This window comes from Nerophis lumbriciformis, linkage group LG18 (genome assembly GCF_033978685.3).
Source record: "Nerophis lumbriciformis linkage group LG18, RoL_Nlum_v2.1, whole genome shotgun sequence".
NCBI lineage: Eukaryota > Metazoa > Chordata > Actinopteri > Syngnathiformes > Syngnathidae > Nerophis > Nerophis lumbriciformis.
In genome coordinates this window covers 14,847,808-14,866,595 of record NC_084565.2, presented here as the reverse complement: position 1 = coordinate 14,866,595, position 18,788 = coordinate 14,847,808, and the positions used below count along the sequence as shown (strand labels likewise).

At 38.6% G+C, this 18,788-nt stretch overlaps 1 protein-coding gene across 1 annotated transcript in view; it reads right to left on the bottom strand.

Moving 5' to 3' along the window:
• Window positions 1-1,740: 1,740 nt before the first annotated feature.
• Window positions 1,741-18,788, bottom strand: part of cotl1 (coactosin-like F-actin binding protein 1) — a 36,973-nt gene continuing 19,925 nt past the window's right edge. Inside the window, exons 3-4 of the mRNA XM_061977722.2 lie at window positions 17,242-17,399; window positions 1,741-4,822 (exon numbers count right to left, since the gene is read on the bottom strand). Of these exons, the coding sequence (XP_061833706.2) occupies window positions 4,712-4,822; window positions 17,242-17,399 (269 nt within the window). The 3' untranslated portion in view covers window positions 1,741-4,711. The remainder of the gene's footprint in view (window positions 4,823-17,241; window positions 17,400-18,788) is intronic.

Here is an 18,788-nt window from a genome sequence, read left to right as displayed (position 1 = left end):
AAAAAAAACATTTATTGCATATATTTTTATTCAATAATATCTAATAATGTAACAATCACTATATTATTATACATTAAACGTTTTTTTTCTTAAAATAAAAAATTATTAAATATCTGCTTGATTTATGTATGAATATGTAATAATAATGTTGGTAATGTTAACAATGTAATGTTAGTTACATTTAGGGCTGCAACTAACGATTAATTTGATAATCGATTAATCTGTCGATTATTACTTCGATTAATCGATTAATAATCAGATAAAAGAGACAAACTACATTTCTATCCTTTCCAGTATTTTATTGGAAAAAAAACCTGCATACTGGCGCCATGTTCCTTCAACTTGTCAAATAAAACAAGGAAAATGTTACAAAAATGCACACTTTTGACACCCCTGCTATAGATAATAAAAAATTGTATCTGATAAATGTATGGATAAAAAGCAGAGCCTGACGACGCATGCACGTTTATCATAACTCTCTCGCTTTCTCTATCTCTCCCCCTCCCTCACGAATGCTGCTGCACGCACAATTTGTTGTGTTTTTAACCTTCTTAACCCTGAACGTATATTGTAAATACACGCAACCCTAACTCAAAATGCCGGACATTTGAGGCATTTAAGAAACTCCGCCCTGACAGCCCCGCAAAAGAGGACATGTCCGGTGAAAAGAGGACGTATGGTCAGTCTATCCTAGTCGTCTTTTGCTGGCATGCTAGCAGCTAACGGGCTACGATAGACTGACCATACGTCCTTTTTTCACCGGACATGTCCTCTTTTACGGGGCTGTCAGGGCGGAGTTTCTTAAATGCCTCAAATGTCCGGCATTTTGAGTATTGTTTACACAACGTGCAGTACGCTACTTAATATGTCCGTGTGGTTCGGTACACTTCCGCACCAAAACGAAACCCCCGTACCAAAACGGTTCGATACAAATACACGTACCGTTACACCCCTATTATTTTGATTATTGTTTCTCAGCTGTTTGTAAATGTTGCAGTTTATAAATAAAGGTTAAAAAAAAAAAAACGTATCCAGCGAATCGATGACTAAATTCATCGCCAAATATTTTTATAATCGATTTGATCTATTAGTTGTTGCAGCCCTAGTTACATTTGTAGGAATTTAGGTTGGAAAGTAATTATCTCTGATAAAGTGAACCATTATTTCATGTTTCCTAACAATGTAACAAATATATTATCATACATTAAACTTTTTTTGTAAACATGAAAATAAATACCTGATTGACAAATTATTTCAAATCAAGTTCGCCATTAAATTATACATTGTAAAAATTGGTAACAGATTTTACAGTAAAAAAAAATTAAAATGGCTGCTCAGTGGCCAGAACTTTATCATATAAAAAAACAGTGGTACATTTTTTTCTATTTGAAGTAATACACCACAAACACAACCACCATGGAGTTCATGATTAACACTGGCTGCTCTGTCAGAATTTTACCGTAAAAAAATATGGTAGCCTTTTTCCATTTACAGTAATATCCTGTAAAGAAAACACGATCGAATCCACGGTTATATTCTGTAGACTGAGCTGCCAGTCTACAGATTTTTTTTTTTTTACGGAGTACGCAAAAATATATATTGTTCAATAATATTATGAGGAGAATATTACTCTCCGTTATAAGCGGCCCTTTGAGGGCAGCCATAACTGCGATGTGGCCCTCGATGAAAAGGAGTTTGACACTCCTGTTGTAGAAGGGGGAAAAAAACACTTCAAGAGAATACGTTTCAGGGAAAAAACATCCATTTTATTTTGCAATGACTGACTTTTGAGTCCATTCACATTTTGATTTTCCACCAATGCCAAAGATGGCAAGGATGAAGCGAGAAATCAAGGAAGCAAAGAGAGATGCTACAAGTGAAAGACGCCATCATAGGTTTAAAACCTTTGTGAGGGGTCACCTATCACAGTGTGCTGGCAACAAGCGCCACCATTTGTCTCTGCATGGTAAGGCAGTCAAATATGTAACCTTTCATTGTTTTCCCCCTTTACAAATGATCTAAAACCGCTGCTGCTCAATGAAAAAGGAACTGTCCTAATTGTGTCTTTCTACAATATTATTTACCCACACTAAAAATGTATGGGTGGACAGATTGGTTCAAATAGCAACTGCATCGATACCAAGGGGAAGTATCAGTATTAGATTGATACCAGAATGGTGATACATATTTTTCTAAGTTCCCCGCTTTGTGTTGACGCCGTTTTGTTGTTCTATTGATTACAAATTCAGGGAATGTTCTTTGAGGCACAGGAGGGAGGAATTTAAGGACAAAACAAAGGATTTTGTAGTTTTTGCTTTTCTTGACTTATTTTGCACAACTTTATTTCTTGTGCAGTCAAAGGGAATAATCGTGTATAAATGTCTTGTCATAATATTGTCTTTTAGTCGGACAATCATCATCATCATCAACAAATCAACATTAAATGCATCAATATCATCAATATGGGAAATACTGGCCGTCTATAAGTTTCAGTCTTATTGTGGTTTATTGGGAGCACATATGAAACTTGCAAGTATAAAATAATTAAAAAGAAAAAAAGATCTACAAAAACAAAACTTGAGAAGCAATGATGTGATTTTTGACTCCATAGAGATGACATAGTAGTCGGAGGCACTCACAAAGCAAGAGGGCGACCATCAGACTGATACAAATATTGTTCTGTGTATGGTAGCTTTCATTTTATTACATGATGAATTTCTGTGCGTTATTAACTTCACTGTGCAGCTGGGATGTGACAATGAACAGTACACATTCAGCACATGAAAGGTTTATTAAAAAAACCCATCAAACATGTTTTAGTGTGCATGATGATGTTGATGTGAAAGTCAATACTTTGGTGTGTTTGCTGCTGGATAAAAGAAGACATTTTAGCAGCGGAAGAACGATACTTGTACTGGTGGACGAGCTAAATGTTGGCTTCGTTTGCCTGTTTTTATAATCACGCATCTGTGCTTTGTAATGTTTGAGCTTTTAGCTGACGTTCTTCGTGTTACATGGATATATAACATGCACATGAATTGAGTAGCAGTTACCATAGCAACATAGATGCACCACATCTGATTTATTTTTCCTATGCCAATACATTTTAAGCTTAAACAAGTGCAGTATGTTTATTTTGTTGATTATGTCAAAACTCATGATTGTTCAGTGGAGAGTTGAGCAAGAGTAACAGGAAACAATGACCTTTTAGGTGTTTTTGAAAGACTAAACGAGATTCAGGAAGTTGATTATCAGTGTCTTTTCTGTGCTTTTTCTTTTCGTGGTGTTGAAATAGAACGAGTCATGTAAACTAATAAATATGTCTTCCTTGTTCTCATTGCAGGGCAGCATGGTGAAACAGAGGTTAGTGCCGGTGCCTCACAATAAGAAGGTCCTCGGTTCGATTCCTGGACTCGGGGTCTTTCTGTGTGGAGTTTGCATGTTCTTCCCAAGGCTGGGTGGGTTCCCTTTGGGTACTCCGGCTTCTCCAAATACATGCATCTGGGGATAGGTAGATTGACAACACTAAATTGGCCCTAATGTGTGAATGTTGTCTGTGTTGGCCCTGTGATGAGGGGGAGACTTGTCCAGGGTGTACCCCGCCTTCTGTCCGAATGCAGCTGGGATAGGCTCCAGCACCCCCACGACCCCGAGAAGGACAAGCGGTCGAAAATGGATGGATGGATATTCTCATTGCCGCTATAGTACCTAAGGTTAGCATTTTTATCTAAGCTTAGCATCTTCTTGTAAGGTTAGCATATTTATGTAAAGTTAGCATCTTTGACATTTTTGTGGAAAGTTGTCATCTAAACAAGAAATGAAACCTTGATCAAGACACAATTCAATCCTTTGTTGCTAGTCTGCAGCGTACGGCGTCGTTTAAACCAATTCGTAGTCCAGTGGAATCTATTTTAAATCAACATTCCTCCGATTAGTTGACTCATGTCAACATAACCGGGTGTGAATGTTGCCTGTGTTGTCCCTGCGATGAGGTGGCGACTTGTCCAGGGTGTACCCCGCCTTCTGTCCGGATGCAGTTGGGATAGGCTACAGCCACCCCCGAGAGGGACAAGTGGTAGAAAATGGATGGATAGTTGCAAAAAGAGGAATGAAAGAAGAACGAAACAAGGAACCTTAAGTTCAATGCCAAAGCTTTGAAGGCAAGTAGCAGATCCATTAATCTGATTTTGCGGTTATAATTAAGTCAACAATACTACAACACACGTTGACATAAACAGGATCACATTTTAGGTCCACAAAAGCGGAATGAAAAGACTAAGAAGAGAAGACTTCAGACCAGGACTTGATGAGTTTGTCAACATAAATAAACAGTGTCAACTGTAGAGACTCTATACGTTTCAGGTAAACTAATAAGGTTTTCTAGAAGTTAACAAATGTTGGTTTTGATGGCACCCCAAAAGGGACAAGCGGTAGAAAATGGATGTATTGATGGGTTTTGATGGCTTCCATAGTTCATGTTTGAAGTATGTCGAAGCATGTAAAGAGCAGGTTTAGTTCACGTTATAGCGAGCGTGAATCCACGTGTCCCTCATACTGTTAAGGTCTTGCCCCGTCAGGCTCATTTTGGGGTTCTTGTTTTAAAAGGATGTTCAGTCTATGTTTTGTGTATGTTGTCAGCAAACACCTCCAATACCACCTATTCTTCTTCCAAACCTCCCATTTCTTTTTTGTTCTGAATTGTGGCACTTCTCTACTCGGCTTGGGCATCATAGTTGGCTCCGCCTGCCTTCTTCAGCTCCGTGCGAATGTAGTCCTCATCCACTTCCTTCAGATCGCTGATCATGAACTCCTTGGCAAAGTTCTGCACAAACAGACAAGGAGCTGACATTTTTCTAACACTCTGCAGAGTTTGAACTGATAAACTGATAATGTAATGTAATCAAATAATGTTACAATTGACAAAACATGACGGTCGTATAACCATGTCATGGACACAGCACGATAACAATAACAATTTAGGATAATTTACCTTTATGCACCACCAAAGTAAAAGTGTAAACCTTCAGCTTTATTTAGATTCACCATTAACAACAACTGCTGTTACTGTTGAATCTAATCAAACAATGTACAAAACCCAAAACCAGTGAAGTTGGCACGTTGTGTAAATCATAAATAAAAACAGAATACAATGATTTGCAAATCCTTTTCAACTTATATTCAATTGAATAGATTGCAAAGACAAGATATTTAATGTTTGAACTGAGAAACTTATTTTTTGTGTGTGCAAATAATCATTAACTTAGAATTTAATGGCAGCAACACATTGCAAAAAAAGTTGGTTCGCATTTTTACCAGTGTTACATGGCCTTTCCTTTTAACAACACTCCTTAAACGTTTGGGAACTGAGGAGACCAATTTTTGAAGCTTTTCAGGCGGAATTCTTTCCCATTCTTGCTTGATGTACAGCTTAAGTTGTTCAACAGTCCAGGGTCTCCGTTGTCATATTTTAGGCTTCATAATGCTGATGGTTCTTTTCCTCTTTGGTCCGGAAGACATGACGTCCACAGTTTCCAAAAAAATGTGGACTCGTCAGACCACGAACACTTTTCCACTTTGTATCAGTCGATCAGAGATGAGGTCGGGCCCAGCGAAGCCAGCGGCGTTTCTGGGTGTTGTTGATAAATGGCTTTCGCTGTGCATAGTAGAGTTTTAACTTGCACTTACAGATGTAGCGACGAACTGTAGTTACTGACAGTGGTTTTCTGAAGTGTTCCTGAGCCCATGTGGTGATATCCTTTACACACGGATGTCGTTTTTTGATGCAGTACCGCCTGAGGGATCAAGGTCACGGGCATTCTCAATCTCGTTACCTTGCGTAATGACAATAAAGCTGATTCTGATTCTGATTGCCGCTTACGTGCAGTGATTTCTACAGATTCTCTGAACCCTTTGATGATATTACGGACCGTAAATTGTGAAATCCCTAAAGTCCTTGCAATAGCTCGTTGAGAAATGTTGTTCTTAAACTGTTCGACAACTTGCTCACGCATTTTAAGTTTTAAGTTAAGTTAAAGTTAAAGGTTCACAAAGTGGTGACCCTAGCCCCATCCTTGTTTGTGAATGGCTGAGCATTTCACGGAAGCTGCTTTTGGCACCTACCTGTTCCCAATTAGCTTGTTCACCTGTGGGATGTTCCAAATAAGTGTTTGATGAGCATTCCTCAGCTTCCTCAGTCTTTTTTGCCACTTGTGCCAACTTTTTTGAAACATGTTTCAAGCATCAAATTCCAAATGAGCTAATATTTGCAAAAAAATAAAGTTTATCAGTTCGAACGTTAAGTATCTTGTCTTTACAGTTTATTCAATTGAATATAGGTTGAAAAGGATTTGCAAATCATTGTATTCCGTATTTAGTTACGATTTACACAACTTGCCAACTTCACTGATTTTGGGTTTTGTACATAATTAAATGATTGTCATTCTCACATGAAGAACAGAATGTAAGAGTTGAGGTCCTATTGCATAATAATTTTTTTTTTTTTTTTTTTTTTTTTTTATAGTTGATGTAGATGCCCATGTCGGCTGTTCAGATTTACTTTACAAAAGAGAAGTGTAGGATACTTCTCTTGTTGCCTTATTTGTATTTGACTTTATTAAATGTATTTATATTATCATTTAGTGCAGCCGGGCCGGAGCAGGAGGGGATAGAAAGAGAAAAAAAAAAGAAGACAGAGGGGGAAATTGTGGGGACAAGAGGGGGATTAGACAGAGAGACAAAAACAACAACAGCAAACAACAACAACAACAACAATAGAGCAACATCAGCAAATATGACATGTACAAATATGATGGTAAAAGTAATAGCAAATAAGCAGTTAGCGAAAAATAAAAAATAATACAGAAATGACAATGAGCATTATTACACTACAAATGGATCAATACAAATACCAATAGAAATAGCGCTATTGATAATGAACAATACCAATAATTTACCTTTATTATCAACAATACAGTTGTTTAAATGCAACAATACATATACGTAATGATAACTTGAGATACGAAAGAATGCAGAAAAATGGAGGGGGAGAAAGAGAAGCAACCTACATTAACCTTGTAGATTGTTATAGTCAGAATAGGTTAAGCTTTGTCAGTGTGCCATATGTTACACCCAGTTTACCCTAGGGCAACAACGTTAATATATGTTTGATGAAACGTGATTATGTGCATGAGTGTAAGTATGCATATGTACTTGTATATGTACAGAATGTGTATATGTGTTTGTACAATGAATGTATATGTACAGAATGTGTATATGTGTTTGTACAGTGAATGTATATGTACAGTATGTGTATGTGTATGTTTGTATATTGAATGTGCGTGTGGATGTACGAACATTAGGTAGGTAAATATGTACTGTATTTGTGTATGTATGTGGGAGCGTAGGTACCTATGTACGTATGTGAGCATATGTGAATTTGCATGTACAATACATTCGACTCCCAGAGTGCGTGGGAGCCAGAGCACATTGCATAATAAAATTAATTAAATATATAATTGACATTTTTCTGGGTAATCCAATCGAAAAGGTACATTTTTTAATGAACCAAATCCAGCCAAAAAACACATTTTATCATAAGAATGTAAATCCAATTAATTTGTTCCAGACACCCAAAATGTGTAACTTTCTGTAGAAAAGAAAACATTTTTACATTCACTTATTTTTGGCAGTGAGTGGCGACACAGGAATTCAGGAGGTAAACCCTATGAAGCCCACCTCCATATTCTGATAAGAGTTCTTTCTTGAATTCAATAGTCTCTCACCTTTTATTTTATTTTTTTAATCAAAGTGCTGGTACTCTTGTTATATACAAAAACTATTGAAATTACACAAATGTTTGAGACAATACATCCCACTGTCGTGACTCTGCAGCCTTTCATGCTCAAATGGGACTTATGATGATTCTAATCCACACTCCCTGGTGCTATAGTTAATATGTCTTGCAGATGTTTTTCTGTAAATCTTGCTTAGATCTTTCTCGAGAGTCACAATTCTAGTCCGTTTTTGCAGTCCATCTGCAAAAAGTTCTTGTGTAGAGGCGATCCCAGATTGCAAATGAAACCATGTTCCACCCTCTCTAAAGTTTTCCCAATTAATCTTTTGAAAATGTACACGGTTAAATGTACATCTTGAAGACAAACATCACCGCTGTCAGTCAGTCGGAAATAAACTTCATAAACTTTATACCGGGTAACGCTTTTAATGCCTTTTTACTGCAACTTAAAACACATTTAATGCCCATGTCATACTGCAGATCGTTATTCTATGTAGTCAAAAGCGTACGATTGCCTGTATAGACATAAATGTAAGCCTTTGACCATTATAATGTTGAATAAGTGAAAGGTTTGCCTTAACTGTGGCCAAATTAAGTAGGAATATAATCATAATATATAATAATAACAATGCATGTAACCCTTTCAAATGCAATAAACAAATTTTTCATTACGGTAGTATTTTTTTTTACAATTTTGATTGGAAGGTCAATAACTTATTTTGATTGAACACGTAAACAAACATAAAAATAAAATGGACTCTCAATCTCTGGGAACAAACATTTTACTTCAATAAATACTCAACATCTTGAAGTGCATTTTTTTCCCCCCAATTACAAAAACTGGGTTTATTGTGTTTGTTTTGTTGCCAATGCCATCGCCCATGTTGCTCATTCAGTTTGAAGATGAAATATTCACACAGGGACATTTGGTTTTGTAATAATCTTTTTTTCTCCTAACTTTTGTTACTTAGCAGCATACTTTCCAACCCTCCCGAATTTCAGTGCCTCTCCCGAAAATCTACCGGGACAACCATTCTCCCGAATTTCTCCCGATTTCCAGCCGGACAACAAGGCACGCCCCCTCCAGGTCCATGCGGTGATGCGGACCTGAGTGAGGACAGCCTTTCGTCACGTCCGCTTTTTATCCATATAAACAGCGTGCCGGCCCAGTCACGTTATAACATCTACGGCTTTTGGAGAGTGCTCAACTGCACACACAACAAGAAGGAGACGAAGCAGAAGAACGAAGAAAAGACAGTCATGGCGACGACGAGTAGGAAGAAGAAGTACGCTTGCAAGTCATCAGAGAGGGTGTTGAGCACGGTTAGAAAGATAGTGACAGAGAATAGAACGAGGATGGACAATTCAACCCTCAACTCACTCCTTTCCTGCAAATTAAATTTCACAGATGATGCCCATACCTATGCTCCTTCAAAGGCTGTGCTACTGGCTGCAAAGCATTGCACTTTCAAAAACAATACAAATACAAATAAATGAACACTGAAATTCAAATATTTCTTTTATATATATATATATATATATATATATATTAGGGCTGCAACTAACGATTAATTTGATAATCTATTAATCTGTCGATTATTACTTCGATTAATTGATTAATAATCGGATAAAAGAGACAAACTACATTTCTATCCTCTCCAGTATTTTATTGAAAAAAAAACAGCATACTGGCACCATACTTATTTTGATTATTGTTTCTCAGCTGTTTGTACATGTTGCAGTTTATAAATAAAGGTTTATAAAAAAAAAATTAAACGTTTAAAAAAATTAAATTATAAAAAAAGTGCCTCTGCGCATGCGCATAGCATAGATCCAACGAATCGATGACTAAATTAATCGCCAACTATTTTTATAATCGATTTTAATCGATTAGTTGTTGTAGCTCTAATATATATATATATATATATATATATATATATATATATACACACATACACACACACACATACATTATATATATATATATATATATATATATATATATATATATATATATATATATATATATATATATATAGCTAGAATTCACTGAAAGTAAAGTAGTTCTGTATATATATATATATATATATATATATATATATATATATATATATATATATATATATATATATATATATTAGGCCTGGGTGATATACTCGATATATCGCGGGTTTGTCTCTGTGCGATATAGAAAATGACTATATCGTGATATTGGAGTATACGTTCTCACGCAGTTGCTTTTAGCTGCAGGCATTAAACTACAGGCTCTTATCACTATTTCTAGTCTCTCCTTCTCACAGAGACTTAAACAAGCGCACCTTCTTACATACGTCACATACGTATACGCCCTCGCGGAGCAGAGAGGTAGCAGCATGGTTAAAGTTAGCTGTGGTGCGAGTGGTAATACGAGAGAAAGAAGGTGCGAATCTGGTAACAAATGAAGGAAGAATTAATTCCCAAGAAAAACAGCACGGGGTCCATCGTCTGGCGGTGGTTTGGCTTCAAGTGGGAATATGTCGAACAGACAACCGTAATTTGTCAAGTGTGGGGCGAAAGCGTTTCTACAAAAAGTAGCATTACTGCTAATATATAGAATCATTTGAAAAGTCACCCGCTCGAGAATGAAGAGTGCTTACTCAGCATGTTAACATCTCTGTTCGGTGCCACACCAACAAAATGCAGAGGCAACCATTTCCACATCAACATAGTATGAAAAAAATAGTCCACGACATAAGGAGATAACGTCCGCCGGAACCTATCACAGAATGAAGGACATACACAATTTGATTTCCTATTATGCAGCTAATTTTTATTTGACAGTTATTGAAATATCTTGTGTGACATCATGCACAGAATTGCACTTTATTTGTTTTAAACTATTGTAGTGGCGTTCGGTACAAAAAGTGCACTTTAATTTAGTGTTGTTTTGATTTGTCGTCTTGAGGATATTAGTGCACAAAAGTGCACTAATAGCTTGTTTTAAAATGTCTCTAACAATCTTGCACGTTCTGTTTTGAAATGACATGAATATTTGTGCCACTGCTTAATAACTGTTTAATAAATACAGTGTTGGTCAATTGACTTAGTTGTGATTTCTCTCTCCGCATGAAAGCTTAAAATGAGCATATATTAATGCAGTATGAAGAAGAATGTTTTAATGTAGACACATAGAATCATCATACTGCTGTGATTATATGCATTAAGTGTTCATTCAAGGCTAAGGCAAAATATCGAGATATACATTGTGTATCGCGATATGACCTAAAAATATCGAGATATTAAAAAAAGGCCATATCACCCAGCCATAATATATATATATATATATATATATATATATATATATATATGAAATACTTGAATTTCAGTGAATTCCCCTTGGTACTTGAATTTCAGTGAACGGAAGTGTAAAAAATCAAGATATAACAACTGGACAGAACAGCTCAGTGGTAAATGTTGGTGATGCACAGAAATTTCCCCACCAAAACGGGCCCAAACTTGCATTTTCGGCTTTTGGCCGAAAATCTATCGGCGAAATAGCACTGCCGAAACAGGACATTGTGATGATTTAAAGCAAGAATCACATGATTGTCAGGAGTGGTAGCAACATGACTGTGATGTGGACATACTTTAATATATCCAAGATAGACCTGTGGACGGCCATCTGCAAAACATGCAACGTGGAAATATTAAGAGGGTAGTGGTGGATGCTGCTCTTTCAAGGAGTGGAAGCTAGTGTGACCGTCTGTGACTGCTTTGTGTGTGGTGGAGGATCACAGCACTAACTGTCTACACTTGCGGTGCGACAGAAGTCAAGCGTCTTTAAACACGAGTAGAGTTTCCAATAATAACAGAAAACATTTGATTTGTCACTTGTCGTTTTAAATGAAGAAAACGTCACTTAAAGGATTGTAAAATTCGGAGCAATGGAATGAAACTTGAAAAATGCTCTCTTGGTGGTTTATATTTCAAGATGGCTTATTTGCTCATTTTACTGTCACTCAATAAGTGATTCACACTCAGACAAATCATCCAATCCTCACACAGAAGGCCATCATCCAGCCAGCCCAATGCCTATAGAGTACCAGGGATATGGTGAAATGGTTTGCCCACGACGTTCACACGAATCAACCGACTACGACCAACTACTGACTACGACGGTACCACTGGCTTATACGGCGTCGAATGGGTACTACAAATTGTAAGTTCAAATATTTTATTTATTTATTTTTTCATTTCTTTTATAAAATTATTTTATTTTTGACAGTACCACGTAACATATGTTGCTGAAAACTTTAGATGCAGACATTGCGTGCGTTACTGAGACGTGGGCGCACAATAATATTCCAGATGAATCGTTGTCAGTCAAGGACTACCAACTATGTAGGAGAGACAGAAATGGAAAAAGTGGAGGGGGCGTGGCTGTGTACTGTCATGAGAGACTGCAGGCAAAAAGAAGAGGGGACCTGGAGAGTGATGACTTTGAATGCGCATGGGTTCAAATACAACCGCGCCGGACCCCCAACAGTGTCTCAACCATATTTGTGGGAAACCTATATCACCCACCATGGGCAGACAAAAAATCGTGCCAGGACCAAGTCCTGGAGTATTTAATAACCACCATAGACACAATTAAAGCGTCTTCCCCCTATATGGGGCTATATTTATGTGGGGATTTCAATACACTGCCCACAAAAAAGCTGACCTCCTCCCACCCCGATATTCAGCAGATAGTTAAACATCATACACGTGGGCAAGCCACCCTAGATATGATTTTTACGAACATGGCTAACTTCTACAGCCCCCCAACCACCCTTGCCCCCCTAGGTGCAAGCGACCACAAGTGCTTGGTGCTGAGCCCAGTGAATACGACAGGGCAGAAACAACAGGTGAAGAGGAGGAGGGCTCGATTAGTGACCACAGAGAGAAAAGAGGCTCTGTCAACATGCATCGCTATGACTGACTGGTCTGCTGTCTATGAGGCTGTGGACATCACTGCCAAAGCAGCAAGTTTTAACAACTATATCCAGACAGCAATGGACATATGCATGCCTGAAAAAAATTACAAATACGGACAAACCATGGATGATAGAGAAAATAAAACAGGCTATAAAGAAAAGACAAAAAGCCCACAATAAATGGGGGAAAGTGGGAAAATGGAGAGAAATCAGAAACTCTGTCCAAAGACTTATACGCAAGGCAAAGACTAGATATTATAAAAATGAAATGCAAAACCTAAAAAAAAGAACCCCAAGGAGTGGTGGGACTATATAAATAAAGGACTAGGACGCACTAAATCATCAACTGATGGAACAATAAAAATACAAGAAGTTGAAGAGGACAAAGCTACAGAAGCCCTGAACAACTTCTTTGTGGAGTCGTGGACTAAAGCAACGCCCTATTGTGTCTATCCCCTACCAAGAGCTACACCAAGTGACATCTGTAGCATAGGTGAGATGAAGCTCGCCCTCACTCGGCTGGACCCCCAGAAAGCAAGTGGGCCAGATAGCATTCACACCTGGCTGCTGAAAGAACATGCAGAGGACCTGGCACCGGTCATCACACATCTGGCCAACTGCTCTTTCTAACAGGGGTGTGTCCCCGATGTATGGAAAGAGTCAAATGTCTGTCCCATACCCAAAGGCCAAGACCCTGGCTCAATTTTAGACTGGCGTCCTATCTTGTGTGGGGAAAACAATAGAACGTTTTGTGTTGAAAAAGCTTATGCCAACCGTGCTTGACGTGTGTAAAAATCAATATGCATATGTGCCTAAGCACAGTACTACAACGGCTCTAGTCAGGGCAATGCACACCTGGCTTACCGAAACCGACTCCAAACCAACGCTGGTGAGAATACTGTTGGCAGATATGTCGAGAGCTTTTGATGTAATTGACCATGGGATCCTGATGCAAAACATACTGGACCTAGGACTGTGCCCATATCTGACAGCCTGGCTACATAGTTACATCTCAGGAAGGAGACAGAGAGTGGTGGCAAATGGAGCTCACAGCCCCTGGATTGAAGTTACATCTGGGGTGCCAGAAGGGGGTGTTGTCTCCCCATATGTCTTCTTCCTTTACATGGCCACCCGGGATGCTGTGTTTGAGGATACCCTTGATGTCGGATATGCAGACGACATGGGGCTATCGAGAGCTATCCCCATATCCAGCATCATGTCAGACACAACGATGTGCCAGGAGGCACAAAGGCTGGACGTATGGGCAGCAAATAAGAAAATGATACTCAACGGGAAAAAGTCGGTAGAACTCCGGATTTGTTTTGCCCGAAATCCATCACAACCTTCTGCACTGATGTTGGGGGGACAGGATGTCCCTGTCGTGAAAACAACAAAGTACCTGGGTTACCACCTCGATCAAAACCTGACTGGAGATGTGCACATCGAGAAGGCAATAAAAACCCCCTCCAAGCGGCTGGACTACCTCACAGTCATGGCGAGACATGGACTACCTGCAGACGACCTTGTTACCATCTACACCACTATCATCAGGCCGTGTCTGGAATATAGCTCAGTGCTCTTAGTGGGCTGCTCCAAAAAAACAACAGACAGAGCTAGAGCGAGTCCAGAAACGTGCCTGTAAAATCATTACGAGGAGAGCTGGAAACATCTCACAACCCCTACCATCCCTCCAGACCAGGAGAGAGGAGGCTGCAGTGAAGCTGGTCAGGGATATGCATGATGAGCAACACCCTCTGCATGACCTGCTACCTCCAACACGAGGCAGCCGCACTGCCAGGACATTGAGGAACCAACATAAGCTGGCTGAACCGGAGCCCAAAGCCAAGACAAAGAGACTTAAAAACTCTACCCTGCATACTGCAATTAAGCTGTATAATGACACTATCTAATTAAATAAGTAATACAGTCATATACCAGAATGCTAATAGTTTCCATGCTGCTGTTGCCCTGAAAATGTTTTTTTATATAAAATACTGTCTGTTCTTTTCATTTTTTTTATTTTTGTTTGTTTGATATTCATTGTAATGTTCAGCTGTTTTTTCAGTGGGGCCTTGGCTCCACTGCAAGCATGAATTAATAAAGTCAAGTCAAGTCAAGTAGTATGAGTATACTCAAAATGTCCGCAGTCATTGGAGCTTCCATAGTCGCGTGCACTTCCACGTTGTAGTTTCCTATGAAATTTCTGTGAAACATTACATTTCCCACAATCTCCGCACATTGTTTAAATGTTTCTGTCACACTGACGACAAGGGGGTGGAGTTGCTATACCTCCTGGTGTTGCAAAACAGTAAACTTGTGTAACGATCATTATTATGTACGGGCATTAAGTGCCACAGGAGGCAAGCAAGAGGAATATTCTCGGCAAGTAGTGCTCTCTACCAGCAGCTCCAGGCAAAATGTTGCAGTTAGTTCAACTAGATCACTTGAACTGGGTTGGAAATTACCTGAGACATGAGTCTTGGAAAACTTTTAATTCATACACTGGCCTGATTTAAATTTTATGACATGCATTGGTGGCAAAATGCTGATCTGTGTCACAAGCAATGCGGGTCGATGTGAAAAATAAACAGCAAGCAGTATTTTGTGTGACACGAGTCTGCACAGTCATAAAATTTGAGCTTCGCGCGCACAGGCGTGGCATACGTCTGCTTTGAATGCGTGCAGACCTGTGTAGACTACGTTCCACCAGAGTATGTTTGGGCTATTAGTGTGAGCAAATTCCATCTCTGCCAACAAAATGACAAACAAAACTAAGCATCATGTTAGCCTTGATTTTTTGGTCAGACTTACCATACAGTAGCAGTATGGTGCGTTCGGTGTAGGGGTGTAACGGTACGTGTATTTGTATTGAACCGTTTCGGTACGGGGGGTTCGGCTCGGTTCGGAGGTGTACCTAACGAGTTTCCACACGAACATATAAAGTAAGCTAAAGTCTTAACAAGCTGCTCCGCTTCCTTCTGCCTGTCTCTGTCAGTACTCTACACAGCACCCAGCATTGTCCCACCCACACAACCATCTGATTGGTTACAAACAGAGCGGTAACAGCCAATCAGCAGTGCGTATTCAGAGCGCATGAAGTCAGGGCTTAGCGTTTAGCAGGTAAGCATCAGGCAGCGGACTCTCCCAAAATTATAATAAACACCTCCCAGTCAACTACTAGTAACATCACTATGAGCCCGTTGACCTTCTAGAAATATTAACTGCAGCTCAGCTTGCTTGCAGTCCTGGCTTGAGGTGAAGGCTAATTCGCTTTTAGCGTAACGTTAGCTCATTTTGCGGTGTGTGTGTGTGTGCGTGTGTGTGTGTTACGGACAGCAAAGCCCTGTCTGTCTGTTATTTCACTTTACCTTTTTCTGTGTTGATTGAGCTGTGTTGAAGCAGCAAAAAAGGACATTATGTTAAATGAAGAGTTTTTGTCTCTGATAGTTGATATAATAATGCAACTGCATCATAAAGCCTACGTGAACTCCATGGTGTTCAGGGATCAATAGTCTCTCCTATTGCTTTTTACTATTTTTTCAGCTATAGTTACATTAATCATTAGTAATGGAGCAGCCTAGTTTTGAATGGCAGGGTCCCTGCTATCACATGTTGATAAAAATATAACATTTACATAATAAAAATCAACTACAGGCTTCCCAAATGCTGTAATAAATTAAGCATGATGAGTTGACTTGAAACTGTTTAATGTTGCACTTTTTATATATAGAAGAAAAGTTTTGTCATTTTATTTAATCTGAGCAACAACTTGAGGCAGTTTAATGTTGATTAACGTGGGCAGAATTATTATTGTTGAGTTGAGTTGAGTTTGAGTTTATTTCGAACATGCAAGCATACAACATGATACATCACAATCTCCAGTTTCTCTTTTCAACATGTTGTGTTCCCAATATTAAAAGGATAAAGCCATTGTTTACAAATTTGGTAAATAAATAACCAAAAAAATTTATATTTTGTTTTTTTCTTACTGTACCGAAAATGAACCGAACCGTGACCTCTAAACCGAGGTGTTTTTGTGTACCGTTACACCCCTAGTTCGGTGACATTCTCTAAATGACTTTATCTAACTGTTACTGCATGCACCAACTTTATTTGGCCCCGTGGTGGTTTATTTTGCAGTTGTACCCAATAAATCAAGGACATAGTTACCATGTGTTCATCCTGCTAAGCCCAGACAGTAAATGAAAACCCATATATATTTTGGTGAAATTGACCACTTTAGGTTTCAAATACAAATGAGACCGACATATATGAAAAGGACTGACTGACAATAGCAGCATCACAAAACCCCAGGATTCAGATATTTGTAGTATTAGTAATAGTTACTGTACATTCATCAGTGTGAGATTTTCCACCCAGAATTGACAATGTAGTTGATACATCAAGCAGTTTTCTCAAAGGGAGCGTCCTCATGTTCTCACATAATGGTAACCTCATTCAATTTCTCATGCACAAGACACCTGAGTCACTGACCTGCACAATCTCTTTTACCAGCGCTTTGTCGGTGCTGATTTTGGCACGCTGCAGCCCACTGATACTCTCTCCAATCCAGGTGATGAGGGTGAACTTGGCTCGTTTGCTCATTGCGTCACCCGTCATGATCCGCAGGAAGCAAAACAGACGAGCATCATCTAAGAGAGGAGATAGACTTTGTGTTTGACTCAAATACAGAGCACAGTGCGAGGTTCTTGGTTGGAATCGCAGCTTGCAGCTTGAGTGTTCCGTGCTTTTGTGACTTCCAACTTCTTCACACAGTCAAACAGTAACATCAGATTCAGAATCAGCATGTATATTGGGGTACAATGATAACATGTATATAGGAATGTACCAACATGAACATTTAATATCATGGTTATAGTGGCCAAAATGATCAGTTATTATTGCGGTACAAAACAGTTCTTATACACACAATGAAATCTTTTGACCAAGTTATTTAAAAAAACAAACTAAAATAAATAGACACACTGTTAGAAAAGACACTCTTTTGCATGTTGTGTGTTTCTTATGCTTCACTGATAGTGTTTTAGTCTTAGTATTTTATCTGTTTTAATGGCTAAGCTTTTATTATTTTAAATATTGGTTTGTACCGTAGCACTTTAAGATGTATTGAAATGAAAAATGCAAAACAAAGACAATCTATTATTTCTATTAATTATTTCTGGTGGGCATTGTGGCGTGCTATTCTGTTTAATGGTCCTTGAACGCACTGTAAAAACGCCTCCGTATCGTATTCCTCGGTGTAAAGAACAATCACTCCGCTCAGAGAACACAGCTTGTAGGTTCAACATGCACAGAATGTCTCAGAGAGCAATGTGTTTACATAAGCTTAGATTGGTATATGTCGCTGTAAAAAGCTGTAAAAAGTATCACGTGTTCTGCTATATGTGTGCTTTGTTCCCTTTTAAGGAAGACTTTAAACATGTGAAGGTTATTGTGCTTTAGTAAAGAAAATATCCTAAAATGCCTTCAAAAAAGTATAAAATACAAATACAAAATACAAAAACCTAATGATTGATAGAATACTAAAAATATTATGACAGACAACCTCAAAAAACGGAATGGAATTGTACAGCCATTTTTAATTAATAAAACACCCAGAATGTAGATGAAAATAAGGAATGTGGGATTTACAATATTAACTACAAAAGATAAAACACTGAGTATTAAGAACATATGAATGACATTCTTCTTTACTTCTAAGATCCACTCCTCTGAATTGATCTTTAACTATAATGCAATAAGCAACAAATATGCAACCAAATACGGCAAAGCATTAAGATAAATGGTGGCATAGGGGTTAGTGCATGTGCCTCACAATACGAAGGTCTTTCTGTGTTCTCCCCTTCGGGTACTCCGGCTTCCCCCCACCTCCAAAGACATGCACTTGGGGATAGGTTGATTGGCAACACGGAATTGGCTCTAGTTTCTGAATGTGAGTGTGAATGTTGTCTATCTGTGTTGGCCCTGTGATGAGGTGGCGACTTTTCCAGGGTGTACCTGCCTACCGCCCGAATGCAGCT